Raw genomic sequence first — 15,162 nt, forward strand, 5'->3', positions numbered from 1 at the left:
TATGAAAGACTTCAATCGACCCGAAGTTTACACGACAAATGTAGTGTACATAGAAGTATTACACGATACCTAATTTTTTATTTTTTTTATTTATTTTGGAAAGGTATGAATCATTTCCTCACAACAGGGGATCTATATTACGTTGTCTTAACCGGGTCCGCGCTAGAGAGCCCACTCACACTCAATACCTAGTAGGAGGAGAAACTCCCAACTAAATCGCCCGAAGGCACGACATTTAATTGAGATAAAACATTGCCGCCTCTGTAGGATTCAAACGTGCTTCACTAGAGGGCTTTATTGTAAAATTTCTTCAAATGTCCTTTTCATGTTTCGAACTCGAGATCTCCAGCATGTAAAGCTGGTGCTCAACCACTGAGCTATTATGAGAAGTATCGATACATAATTTCTATATGTAGCTCCTTTAAACTTTACATTTTGAATTATTGTTTTTTTAACCATCTCATAGTCGTTTCATTTCGACTAACTAATGTAAATTTTGATTTGTCTTTTCAGTGATATTATTCGTCCGCATTGCGTTGAGCTGAGCTAGTTATGTTACTGAAGCAAGGCTCCGAGTTCTGCATACATATTTAATTTTACAGTTAAGTTGCCAGTTGCATATATAGATATTTATATTTTTTAAAATCTGGTATTTTTAGATTAACACTAGCCGCTGTTGTAGCTACGTTATCCATCGTATGCTATTGTTTAATTGATTGTCCACGCTTACTTTTATTTGTTAATCACGACATGAGAAGCCTTTACAATGGTATCCCGCCGCAATGCGCTAGTACCATACTAGTTTTAAAAAGAATAATTCACATTTAAGTATCATTTATATAGAATGGAGATCCTCTAAAGTTGATATATTCATACATATAGACTTAATATGGAGATCTTTTAAAGTTGATATAAGTAAAATTGGACAATCCTTAACCATTAAAATTAAATTAAAAGTTGATATTTAAATATCAAATTAACCTTTTATTTTAATCAATTTTTTTTTAAATTTAATTCATATAAATGGATGAGGATCTCTAAAGTTATTTATAACTTTATTGTTAAAGTTGTTAATCGTAAACCTTGAATTAAAATCAAATGTAATCCTGACCTTTGATTTCAATACAAAGGTGCTTTCAACTTTTAAATTTTAGAAATCCATTATTAATTTAGCTGATATAAAGTTCGAATAAAAAAAAATACAAAATCAAAATAAAAGATTTTATTTTACCCTCATAGGATCTCTTTCCTTTCATCAAACAGCGATTCAATTCGTTCATTCAAAACAAACCGAAGAACCCTAACACCACAATCTTCCAACTGATTCCTTTCTCCAAATCTGTAAGCTCTTTTTTTCTTTTCTTTTCATTTCCTTTTCTCCTCTCATTATATATATATATATATATCTAACATATCTATCCTCCCCTATTTAGTGTTATAGTTATTATTATTAATTACTTTCACCTCCCCAATTCCCAGCTCATAGCAAAATTAGGTATCGCTGTTATATTGAAACTCTTCACCTTTTTTTTATTTTTTTTATTTTGTGTGTTATACACGATGATATGTTAATTAGTAGTATCACAAAGTTTCAACCTTTATCTATATATATATATATACATATTACGTAGTTAATATCGAAAATAATTATGAATTGAGACTTGCTTACTGTATGCAGTTTTTGATGAAATTCTGTGATCACTTTTCAATAATATTATTATTTTGCGGATTAATTCGTTTTGTATGCGCTTTTTAATGTAAGTAATATTTTTGATATATGGTATTCAGATAGTATGGATTCATCGGATAGTCCTGGAGCTAAAGCATCGTTTCATAAACCGTCAAATGATTCTTCGGGTAGAAAGTATCGCCGTCGGTCTCCAGCTAGCGGCTCTTCTTCTGATGACGATGGTTAGTTTTTTTTTTTTTTTTTTTTTTTTTTTTTTTTTATACATGGAGTGTTATTGTGATGGTAGTTGTAATTAATGGTATATCAAACCTGTAGTCATTTTATTTTTGTTTTTACTTTCGTTATCTGTTTATAGATGCTAAAATGCATTTCTATGCTCAGGGCTGAGACCAAACGCGTTCTAAGATCACGCAGGCGCAATGCCTTTTGTTGCGCGCTTGGTGAATATTACGGTCTTCGATTATATTTGTTGTCTAAGCATGGGCATTTGAATCTTGTTAATCTTTTTAAGTGTATCTATCATATTCCAACTTAAATTAAAAACCCCATAAACCACTCTACTATGTTTACTTTTTTTACAGTTTTCTCATGATGCCATGATATGGAATTAGCTTAGTTAGATAGTCAATACTATATCGTACTAGCAAATTGAACTACTTTGGATATATTAAGTATGGTACTGAACCGTGTTTCATACTATAAGTACTGTAATCTGTCTTTGATATGATACACCCCACATTCATGAGACACGTTCATTGGGGACCTTTAGCGCTTTAGTTTGCTTTGGTTTTTAGCAACTTTGAATTCTGGTCTCTTCAAACCACGACCTAGCATATAACAAATGCCAATTTTGGAAACCGAGTTTATTACGCACATGGCCAAGTTTTAATTTTTAATATGTATGTGTATTCTAAGAAAATCAATGACGCCATCCATCTGTGCTATTTCTATAATTGTAAAAGGTATATTGGTTCCTTTATTTAATGTTTATGTATCCAGCTTCTTATACATAGCAATAATTTCATTTGGTATGAATCATCAAAGATTCCCTGTAGAAACTAATTATGAATGAAATGTTGGAATGATCCTTTTGCTTTGGGTAACTAAGGATCTGATGTTACATGTCATTTCACAAGTTAATGCTATTATAGTTGACTAATATTTGTAGTCTTATAGGTGATATCTTTTGCACTTCGTGTGTAATTACTAGGATTTATAGCATGAAGTAGATAATGCTGCATGGAAAAGGACTTCAGGTATCATATGGGGACTGGTTTGTAAGTTGAAGTGTGAACTACTTCTTTCACTTTGTTTTTGTTGCCCCCGATCATGGTAGTTTGATAATAGTATAAGAAAATTGCTTTCTAATTATACTTTAGGATATTAAGATATCCTTATAAGATTGGTGTAAGTTCCAATCACTAAATGATCAACCAAAAGTACAAAAGTTTCTAATTTTATTTTATAGAAAATCCAGTTTAGTTGCTATTTATAATACTTTTAAGCCAATCTATTTCTTCATGGTTTATGATGTCAAACGAAATTCAAAGGTCCATATTAGGTTGATAAGTTCAATGCTCTTGTAGTGGAAACATGTAAAAAATAGAATATTTTCTATAATTAAATTAAAGTTTTGAGTAGATTAAGAACTAATGCATAGCTGCTTTCTAGTGCTATTCTAAGGATACTGAATTTAAATACACATTGATTATCTCTGACATTAATCATTAATTGGCTATAGTAAACCAATTTTATCTATTCAAAATGGTTTAAGCCACAAGACCATATTTGATGATAGAATATGAAAATTAGGCAAGAAGGGTAGTTCTATAAGTGAGTCAGACCAAATCCAAGCCAATCAATTGCATTAGTAGTATGCTATTAAAATGTCTAGTATGGCTTCCTTGATGTAATATGTCACTACATGGAAGATGCAGATTTATATGAGAGAAACGCAAGAGAGACTCATTTTAGTAATGATACTAGTCATGTAATTATTTCTTATTGGTGTGAAGTTGAAAAGATATCGGACTGAGAGTTTGAGATGGGAGATGGAGTTGAGTTGACAATGACTATCATTGGAGAGAGAAGAATTGACAAAAGTGCTTGTAAAACAAAGGAACTGTTAATAAAGTAGTACTTGGATTGTGGGGGTAATCAAAGAGTTGAAATTAGACTAACCATACTATTGGCTTATTGCTGCTGATGGTGGCCAACATTCACCGTTGGCAGTTGCCATGTGATAGGTTGACTGGAGTCCTAAGATGCCAGCAGATGCTGCGTGAGCAAAATGAATGGTTTGGGACGGGTTGATATTGTTAAAACTGGAGTGAAACGATAGAGCATATAGCATGCTCAGCTGTGATGGTCAAAATGACAATTGATATAGTGATTTAAGAGATGAGAATGTACGTTGCATGGACGACCTGTATGTTGAAGTGAACAAATGGGATTGTTGTAAGCTGTAATCTTGTGATCCAGTGAGGTGAATGAATAGCCATGACATGCAGCAACCTAATAGAGGAGTGACAGTAAATGGTGGGGTAGATGTCATGAGAAAGCATAGATGGACACTTGGCATGTTCATGTTGATAGGTTCTTTGAGCTGTCTGAGTATAGGGAAGGTGGAGGCAAGAGTTTGCTGCCAAAGGATTTGAATTTCAATAATATTTGTCTTGATGTTTTTGATATATTACCTCATTTATCTATTATTAAAATGGACCATGTGTGCATAACATTGTAGTGATTATGCATGTTTAATGTGGCTGTAAAATTCGCTTGGCGGTACTCGATTAGTTGGCTATCATGTAACAAGTAATCAGCCTAGGCGTGGAGTACTTGGATTGGAATCTGTATACATAAATTTTGAATGATTTTGTATGAAATGTTCATAGGACTTAGAAGCATTAACATGATTGTTTAAATACTTCAAATTCATTTCCGTTTCAAGTTTCAACCGAGTTGACCAAGTTTTGAACAAATCGATTTTATTGGCCGATTAGGTGGTACTCGAGTAGTCTCCTTGAGTTTTGCTTGTGTACATATTTGATTTAAAAGGTTTCTTGTGTATAATTCCACACCACACCATTTTGTTCCATCTTAAAACACTTCTTGTGTAGTCCCTTAGACACACCTATAGTCTGCTACTTCCCTGTGTACTAATGATTTGTCTAGCATCTGTTGTCTCTTGTCCTTTATTGTGGGTTTTCACACATGAAGTTCGCTGTTTGATCTATTATTTGTTTTTTTGGGCTATCTTTTACAGCTGTATAGAAAATATAATGACATTTGCCAATGTTAATGTGTGATTGTGTTCTTGATCATTTTCATACTACTCTATTTTTTAAAATGGATGATATTGGTTTGATTTTGCAAGTGTGATCTGATTTGCTAGGGGGAATCTTTTTTCGATCTTTACTGTTGGTCTAGATTCTTGTTATTATATGTTCAATATGATTTCCATATGTGCTGAAGATGATGAAAACAATCTTGTAATAGGAAGGCAATTCTGGGAACAAACGATTTCAGCTGTTCATAAGATCAGTGAACAATTTTGGTGGATGTGGAAAACTTGCACATGCTTTCAATGAACATCACATGATTGAATGGTTATACCTTTTGCGTAATATTTTTTAAACTAGATCTTTTTTTTTTTCTTCTCTGTAGAGCCATCTTTGTATAATTTGGCCTGATTATGTAGTAATTATATTATCAATTTTTTTTTTCGTGTTATTTTAGGAGGTGAAATATTGTCATCTTCTCATTTTGATGAATCAATAGATGCATTTATAGAGGCATATCTATATATGCTACTGTGAACATTTGCACACCAGCTAATTACATAATTTATTTTCAGGGGCTGCCCGTGAGCGTAGATCTACACCCACCCATAGGAAGGATGACAGGAGGGACATAGACAGGGATCACAAAAGAAGCCATTCCAGCAGGGACAGTGGCTCAAACAGAAACATTGATCGAAGATCTTATAATGATCGTAGGCATGAGGACTATAGAAAACGGGAAAAGTATGCAGATGAAGATCAGAAAAACTCTCATAGGTTATCCCCAAGGGGTGGCAGTGGTAGTCATGGTGGCAGCTATGGTGATCATTCTAGAAGAGAGCATGAACAAAACAGATTAAGAGATAGGTCAAGTAGGGATAAGTATAAAAGGGATGACTTCAAGGATGAAAAACGGTCTGGGCATCATCATAAAGACATTTCTTGGAGGGATTCAAAAGAGCTGGATGACTCCAAATACACAAGGTTTGAAAAGGGTAAGTCATATGATCAGGAGGCTAAGGGAATCAAGGACCTACCTTTTAAGGAACCCAGAGAGCTGCTTGATGATAAAAGTATTTCATTCACAAAGAAGTCGAAGTTTAGCACGGATAAAGATACAGAGTGCAGCAAGGATGGTAGTTCCTTTTGCTAACTTGATAACTCTTTATTTATTTGCTCTTCGTATGTTTACAATGGGATGCCAAACTTAACTTTCTTTCCACATTTTCTTATGCGGTCTAAACTTAGTATCAAACATGTGACTGTAGCTAATGAAGTTCAGTCTTCAAGCTCGAAGCAAGGTCAAGAATCTGCTGGTAAAGTTCATAGCGAGCAAGATTTTGTGAAAGACTCTGACATAGATGCTGCAAAGGTCGCTGCAATGAAGGCTGCAGAGTTAGGTATGTATTTAGATAGGAGATGTCATATTTTTTGCTATGGTATCGGAATAAATCTCATATCTTACATTCTTACTCCTAATCCTCTCAAAGTTTCCCTTCCAAAAGCTTATTTCGGTAGTTTCTCTGGAAGTCAAACAAAAATTATCTTTCCAAAAACACATGATACTCAGTTGTTGGAATGTAGGAGGGCAGGCCCTTTTCTAATTGTATTGATGCCTGCCCTGTGTGTCTTAGAAAGATCTTAAGGAGTATGTAGAATAAACTTATAACCCTAATTTTAATAACTGTTAATGTGGTTGGAAATCTATGCAAACTGATCGTGCAACAGATGTCTAAATTTTCAGCTTTGAAATCTGTTCCTCTTGTAATTGTACATTGATGTTCTCTTTTCTAACGGGGAGATGATTTTCTTCTAATAAAAAGAAAGGATAAAAATCTGGGAAGTAGAAACTAAAGCTTTTCATAAATTTTTGATGTTCGAAACATTTATTTGATAACTTCACCCGTTTTAGGATTCTAGTAAATTAAGCTGGTAAATGCGTTAGCTTTTTTGGTATTATAAGGTTTTTTTTGTTATACAAGTATATACTGTCTCAATAATGTTCAGCACTTGGAACATTTAGGATTCATCTTTTCTCTTTCTATTTATCTGCTAAACAGTGAATAGAAATCTGATTGGAACGGGTATCATGTCAACTGACCAAAAGAAGAAGCTGTTATGGGGGAGTAAGAAGAGCACCCCTACTAAAGAGGTACCTCTCTAATATGCTAGTCCCTTGTGAATTTTTTTTCTTCTATTTTTATTCAGCATGCTAAATTATTTGGAAGTTTTTGTCATCAATAGCATATGATGGAAGTTTTTTGATCGGAAAAGCACAGTTTATTTTAAGGATTACTTCATATGATATTTGTAAACAAATGCGCCCATATTATCATACCAAATAGGCAAATACCTTGAAGCGCTTGTTTTTATTCAATAAAAGTAGCATTTTTAACCAATTTAAAAGGAACTTGAGTTTCTATTTTCTATTGAAAATGAGTAAAAGGAAACTTGGGTTTCTATCTTCTATTGAAAATGAGTAAACAGATAAAATATTGAAATGGGTCGAACTGTCATGCTTACAGGACTCTAAATCGTTTATTTAAATGAAATTATTTTATATAATAATAAACTTTTGTAATCATACTTACTACATTGTTACATAATGTGAAAAGATGGATAAGGAAATCTTGGTGGTCAGCTCAAGCTGAACTGCACATCAAAGTTCCCGTATTGACCCGTTGCTCCATCCAACCTCCATTGTCATCTCTTAATAAGACATAAGAAATAGGACCATGGGAGAAGATTAGGCTTGCTTTCGTTTCTCAATCTGCTTATTCAGGTTTTTGTTCCAAGTTCTTTTCTCCCCTTTATTCACCATCTATCCATTTGGTCTTCTGCAGGTTGCTCATCGTTGGGATACATCCATGTTTTCTGATCGTGAACGACAAGAGAAATTTAACAAACTCATGGTAACCCCCTTTACCAGTTTTTTAATTTGCACTCACTCATTAGAATTAGAGGTGCACCTGTCAGTGTCACCCCAATCCCTTTTACTTGTGAATGGGTTGATCTAGTTCGGCGAAAGGGTCGATTTAAAAGAGTAGTCAAAGTTAAATTGGGTCAAAGATGCCAAAGTCTTCCAATATGCATGTCGATGCATACAGTCTACTACATTGGTTTATTCAAAGAAATAGATTGTTGGTGTAATAACATGTACTATAAATATATATTTTTTACAATTTAAAACATGTTTTAATAGTTGGACATTTTTTTTTTCTGGATCAATCAAACCTGATCTGACCGGTTTACCACCTCTAAGTGGAAGGAGCACAGCGCGAGGGAGTTATTTGATGATGCTAAACTAACACATGTTTTAGAGTCTGAGGTTGGTATGGCCAATTGTAGGGTGTGAAAGGGGAGGTGAAGGTGGAGCAGAAACCAGAAATCCAAGACAGCAGCCTTGCCGAGAAGCAGAAAGAGCTACAGATGGACTTGGAGAAGCAGTATACTGCTGGTCTTCGTCGAAGGGATGGCCGTACTGTCGGGCTAGGCCTTTGAGGATCTTTAGAAGGTGTGACTATTGGTATCTGTTGTACTTATTCTGTGCTAGCTACATGTTTTGTTTACACCATGCTTTTGAACTATATTACCATCTAAGTATTATGAACTCAATGGTAAGTGTGTACTTTGATCACCTGATTGCTGCCGAGTTTCTGTTATTTGTGATGGTTTCGGTCAACTCTTTAGATAATGCTTTAATCGGGTTTGACAGGCTAGTAAAATGGTTATAAATGAAATGGTGGGTTATTTTGCTATTCAGCTGAAGTTTTTCTTTTTTGCGAAAATTATAATTATGAATAGTTATCTTCATATAAATGGTACTGTGGTCCTTGGACAGTAATTATATGAACGGTTGATAACAATGCTAGATTTTGTTCAGGCTTTTGGTTCTTAGTTGAACTGCTTGCATTTGCTTGACATTACTAGTGAAGCTCTACTAGAACGTTTTCATTATAGATCCATTTACTTTTAAGTTGTTAAAAGGCCATGTCTCTGTCTTGTTTACTCGTTGATTGTTCAAATTCCTGCTTTTGCAGCTTGTGAGCTCATATTAACCTAGCCCACCAACGATTGTTTATTCACCTCTTTACAACCTCTGAGCTCATTTTGACTTGACCGTCCAACTTATGATTGTTTCCTTAATATATCTTTCGGATATGGGGCTTGACGATTTATCCAAGTTGTCTTGGAAGGTAAATTAGACCAAGGTATGGAGACTTTTATGTCTATCTATACAGATATGTGGTCTACTAACATGGCCCTGCTTTTTGGTCCGTCCCAATTCGAAGGAAGTGTGTTTGAATGTTTCTTAGAGCACTTCGGGTGATTTATTGTATAGTGAGCTCAACACTCTTGAATAGATGTGCGTATCCAGAGTTTCTTATATATATATATATATATATCCTGGTATTTGTATATAAACTACACCAATATACTGTTTTTATATGAATTCGATTCACAAAGTAACAAAAAAAGTGATTTAAACATTAAATATGAAATATCTAATAATTCGAAGGGCCTGCCTTTTGGAACATAAGTGAAACATCAGTTATGAAAGTGATACAAGTAATGTCAATAATACTAATCATATAAACAATAATATAACCCATAACCAAATGTTACTTACAAATACATGATCATATATTTTTCCATAGTATAAAAATATTTATTTTATGTGGTTCTTCTCACTCCAACTAACATATGTGAAGTACATTAAACACCAATCCAACAAATCAACACTATCTTTGATTTTTATTCTAAATAATTTATCGGATCCCATTTTATTTGTAACCAAACTATTGGCATACAACATTACCAATAAAACTCTCACACATAATGATAAACAAATAGTCATCAAAGTGTAATTATGTAGCAAACTCCAATCATTCCGTCACACGTGGCAACCTTGGAGAATTGGTCTCAAGTATCATGTGCCTACGACCTCTCCTGTTGGTTGAAGAATACTCATCACAATTGTTTCTAATAGCTGTAAGTTCATATGGTGATGTATCCGTGGCTAACCATTGCTCAACTTCAAAATTTTGTTGTGCACAAGGTATATGGACTCCTGTGCTAGTCACTTCCACATAGTTACAATACCATCCGTGGCCCGAACCTGTTCCATCCGACGTTAAGTTCATTTCGCACGGTGGCCCGGTCAAACACGGGCCTCGGCCACTAAATATGTCTAGATTTTTTCTTTCAAAATAATCGTAGTCGGGGCCCATTAAACCACCCCATGCCTCTATGTCATTGATTCGTATGCCATAACCGGCTGCATCGTATAGTGTTAGGGTGATTTTTGAGTCTGTTCCACCTTTCCAAATTGAACCGGTTCGTATGTAGGCTGTGTACACACAATCTACATCATCATCCTGCAATATTAACACGTACAAATTTATTACTTTACACTAGTATAAAAAAGTTTATGTATTATAGTTCCATTATTGTCAGTATGTGAATGTTAATTGACCCACTAACAAAACATAAATTTCTGGCTACGTCACTGGTGGACATTTGACTTTCTAGAAAGAAAAAAAAACGCAAATATATATTATTAGCGAGTATTCTTACCGATTGACATATGGTGGCTATGGAGATCAAGATGATCAATATGGTGATGAGAAGATGATTGATCATAGATCTTCCCATGTTTATTTTTGATGACTTTTATGTGATTGAATGATTGATAACTTATTTTTGGCTTTTGCTTTGGTAGTATATGTATATATTTTATAAACTATGGTTTAGTTAAGAGGGTTTGGTAGGAAATTGTATATATATGTCCCATATGAGTGGCATAAATGTGGAAGATTCAAGGTTATGGTCCATATGGACACATGTTACCCCTTGTTTTGGTCCCTGTGGTCGACATATGATAAAATTGATTAGAATTGATGTTTAACATGTGTTAGTCAAGATTAACACACTTTTTTCCCCCTAAGTTTATGATGTTTGACTTCATATTTGTTTGATCAAAATATAACTTAATATATTTTGTTATATATATAGGACCATTGATTCATGGAATTTATGCAAAATGTTACTTCTATATAAACTGAAAATCTATGGATATGAAGATAATTTGCGGGCAAAATGTATATTCCGTCGTTAAAGTGCTCATACCCTCGTCGGGCTGCTTTGGAAGGGGAGGGCTGTATCGTGCGATCAACAAAAAATGAAGGTCTTTCTAATTTCTGAGTAGCAGATTGTGTTTGATTTGAAGAACTAGCCCCTAAAGGCCTAAAGTCCTAAACCTCTACAACTTAACCATTTAGACATCCAGACATGGATTTTCACTTCTAGGCGTTGTCTTTTAGTTGCTCTTTTAGGCGGACAAAGGGCCTCGTTACATTGTTGGATTCAACATAAACTTGTATAGTTGTATATAAATTGTTGCTTAAGTTTTATATATATGTGCAGATAAGATACTTTCGGTAACAACATATCAAGCTAGTACATGATATACCGATATAGAAGGCAAACAGACAATAAGTTGCGGCGCTAATCTCTTTTGTACAGCAAAATTATGGCGTCATAAGTCATAACATTATCGCGCATAACCCGTTAGACCCTACCAGATAACTAGCTAGCCCAACTGTCATTGTTTATTTAAACTCATTGCTTTTTCTTTATACATAGCGTGTATATATTAACAAGTTAAAATATTACATTTGATATAATGTTACTCAAGTTTAATTTAATAATCATTTGCAGATAAGATAGCCCAGTTAATAGACCAAAGTAGTATATCCATAGATTATTATTTAAATACTCCTATTGTGATGGTTAGATGAGGTGGGATATTCTCAAGTTTATTCCTGGAATGAAATCAAATGCCTGATTCATTTGTACAAGGAGTAGAAGGTGCCAAATGAAAAGTTAGGACTAAACTTACACAATAAAGTAGCCTGGATGTAGGAAGTATCCTTGACATTAAAAGTCCATATGTACTAGTTGTCTCGATTTACTTGATACTGGAAATATGAGTATGGGCCAGTCATGATTGAAAGTCGAAATTTGGTCATTCGGGGTTCCTCAAAGTGGAAACTGGTTGGTTTAAAGATACCCTTTAAATAAAATGGGTTTAGGCAAATCTGAAGGGCCAATTAAAATTTGAAAGTCTGCATACTTTCATATTGAGATCAAAATGCTTCTAAAGTAATGAAAATTCATTTAAGCACGAATCTGTTAGGAAATATATGATCTTGGATCAACAATGTTATCATAAACACACCAATACAATATGATAATAAGGCAAGATAATAAAATATAGAAGATAGGGAAGACAATGATGACATAAAAAGCCTTATGTTTTTGTGAATCTTAATACAATAGGGTATCACCCTTATATAGTGTACATAAAGCTTATTGAGTAAGTTAAGGATAAATTAGTCATTACATAATATATATTTGTATCTAACAGAATCATTTCTTTTTTTAATTTTTTGTAACACGGTTCGGTTCATTACTCCCTATGTGTATCTATGTTTTAACAATAAATAGTTTCATCAGTATATCAAGGGTAAATTGTACAAAAAGGTATCTAAGTTTGTTAATTTTTAAATTTAAGGTATTCAACTTTTTTTTGATCAATAAAAGGTATCCAACTTTTCAGAACATAAAATAAAAACTTTTTTTTTTTGACATTTTTCAACTATGTTTTTTACCTTTGATTTGATGGAATTTTCTTTCGAATAACGAACTGCCGTTGTCTATTCCTCATCCCTAGTTTGTTAAATTTTCATATATGGTGGAACCAATAGGTTGTTTAAAACTATCTATATGTGAACCCATAATCTGATCCGATTTTATCCAATAATTCTTATATCCAAAATCTCAGGTATCCAAACCTCAAATATTCAATTTTTGGAATTAAATATTTTGAGTTTCAGTACCGAAATTTCAAAAATTTCGACTTTATTAATTTTAAGTTTTAGGTTTCCCATTTTATTTTGTGTTAAAGATTTATTTATTCATGTTGTGTCAGTGGATTCCTAAGGATTTTTAAAGTCAAATGTCTAAATTTCCGGATTATGAATTTCATTATCTGAATCTGAATCCAAAAAGTTGAATATCTGAAGTTCAGATATCTAGGACTTCAGATATTTGAATTTTAGACTAAAATCAGATCGTATTATGGGTTCAGATAGGGATAGTTTTGAACATCCTAGTGGTCCCTCCATGTACGAAAAGTTAACGAAAACCATAGTTAAAATTGTCAGGAAAAAGTTTTAAATTTATATTTTGAAAAGTTCAATACCTTTTATTGATAAAAAAAAAAAAAAAGTTAAACACCTTAAATTTAAAATATAATAATAACCTTGGATACCTTTTATTGATCAGAAAAAAAAAATACCTTAAATTTCAAAGCTAACAAACTTGGATACCTTTTTGTACAATTTACCCTTATATCAATTCGTAATATTAGTGGATTGTTGTCGTTTTATGTTTAAATCAATATCTTGCAAACATATAAATAAATAAAGTATATCTTATATTTGTGAGGGTGGATTATTAAGAAGAATTTTGAAAGTATCAATATAATAGATTGTTGTATAAAAGAAAAAGAATTTAATTAATTAGATTGTGTATCCGCGTAAATGATAAATAAGATATTCGCGTAAATGATAAATAAGATATTGTCTCAAATTTAGATTCTCGTTGTCCCAAATTGAATATCTTTTTGGGCTTATATTCATGTTCTTTTGTGTGGGCTTACGGACCAGTTGGAACTTGGAAATAGTTTAAGTTGGGTACAATCTTTTATTGGCTTAATAATTCTAAATTTCTAATCAATAACATCACCAAACAAATTTGCTCTTTATTCTTTGATCAACAAACTTCATCGAACCATTGTAGCTTCAAACAACTTCAATCAAACTTAATGTAGCTCTTTCACCAAACTTGAACCGAATTGAGCGTGATTAAATGAAAATATGTGTTTTGACAGTAAAGGTTTACCTAATGTATTGATTCGTGCGAATAGTTTTCTCTACAAAGATAAAATAGGGTATTTATACCCTCTTTATCTAATACTATATCTTTATTTTAATCCTAACAGAGTGTCAAGTATATTAGATAAAAAAAAAAAAGCCTCAGTCTTACTTTAATTATATGGAAAATAGATACGTTGATAAACCATAACGTTGTATGCTAATTATAGCCAGTATTTAATTTATCATCACAACACTTTCATATAAATATAACAAATACTATTATAAGCCGCTCAAAAGTAAATAGACCTAATTTTCAAATCATGTCTTTAACTCTTATGTTCTCGTATTAATCTTATCGTCCAACATTAACCATTTAACTTTAACCTACAATATTGACTTATTTATTCATCAAAAATGAACTTATAATCAAAAATAAAAGATGTCAATATCAACAACGTTATCAATAGTAAATAATATCTATCAATCTTTGTGAACTCAGCCGTCCAACTCAAAACCTTCACTCCATGTAAAAAATGGCAACCTCCAGATTTATGTCTCTTGAGGGGGGAGGGAGGTGTCAATAGGAAAGAGTAAAAAAACCTCTCTTCACCCTTACATCAAGTTTTTTGTGTGACTGAGATTAAAGGGGAAAAAAAACATGAATATACTTGAAAAGGTACTGTTGTGATTTCCCAACCTCCCCACCAAACACACTTCCCTCATTCTCTCATATTGCTCATCCCTCTCAAACCCTCTACTTCTCCTCACACATAGTTTTCTCCGCCATTTTTTCTCCATTTTTGATCGTCTTTTATCATTGATTTTTCGATCAATTTTCATTTTCAATTTCTATGTCATCAAATAATAGTAGAGATTCTGGTAAGAAAATTTTAAAAATCCTATCGAAATAAGGGTTTTAAATTTTCTTCGATCAAATTAGGGTTTCGATGAAGAAAATGTTCGCAAAACAAGCTAAATCTCTTGGTGTGCGTTTGAGTATATATCATTACATTTTTATTCCGTTTTAAGTTATTGATGATTGTATCCAATTTTGCATAGTTGATGATTTTTTATTCCTACTTATGTACACATGTCTAGGTTGGTATTTCTAGTTATTGTTGTTGTTTTGTTTCGGGTTTAGGTGATTCCCCAACCTCCCCATCAAACACACTTCCCTCATTCTCTCATATTGCTCATCCCTCTCAAACCCTCTCTTCTCCTCACACATAGTTTTCTCCGCCATTTTTTC

At 33.1% G+C, this 15,162-nt stretch overlaps 2 protein-coding genes across 3 annotated transcripts; one reads left to right on the plus strand and one right to left on the minus strand.

The window, feature by feature from the left end:
• Positions 1 to 1,226: 1,226 nt before the first annotated feature.
• LOC122608277 (arginine/serine-rich coiled-coil protein 2) lies at positions 1,227 to 8,733 on the plus strand. Of its 2 annotated transcripts, none has more exons than XM_043781361.1 (7): positions 1,227 to 1,341; positions 1,789 to 1,911; positions 5,547 to 6,107; positions 6,240 to 6,371; positions 7,032 to 7,123; positions 7,815 to 7,883; positions 8,292 to 8,733. In XM_043781361.1, the coding sequence occupies exons 2-7, from the start codon at positions 1,794 to 1,796 to the stop codon at positions 8,703 to 8,705; spliced, it is 1,386 nt and encodes a 461-aa protein (XP_043637296.1). In that variant the 5' UTR covers positions 1,227 to 1,341; positions 1,789 to 1,793; the 3' UTR covers positions 8,706 to 8,733. The 2 variants fall into 2 exon arrangements, with proteins under 2 accessions (XP_043637296.1, XP_043637298.1); XM_043781363.1 differs by having other exon boundaries at positions 1,234 to 1,341; positions 8,320 to 8,608.
• An 813-nt stretch (positions 8,734 to 9,546) lies between these two features.
• On the minus strand, positions 9,547 to 10,715 carry LOC122607012 (PLAT domain-containing protein 3-like). The gene is made up of 2 exons (XM_043779929.1): positions 10,549 to 10,715; positions 9,547 to 10,349 (listed from the first exon to the last, which is right to left on the minus strand). Exons 1-2 carry the CDS (start codon positions 10,624 to 10,626, stop codon positions 9,858 to 9,860), a joined length of 570 nt encoding a protein of 189 aa, XP_043635864.1. The 5' UTR covers positions 10,627 to 10,715; the 3' UTR covers positions 9,547 to 9,857.
• Positions 10,716 to 15,162: the final 4,447 nt, after the last annotated feature.

This window comes from Erigeron canadensis, chromosome 7 (assembly GCF_010389155.1).
Source record: "Erigeron canadensis isolate Cc75 chromosome 7, C_canadensis_v1, whole genome shotgun sequence".
In the NCBI taxonomy this organism is placed as follows: domain Eukaryota; kingdom Viridiplantae; phylum Streptophyta; class Magnoliopsida; order Asterales; family Asteraceae; genus Erigeron; species Erigeron canadensis.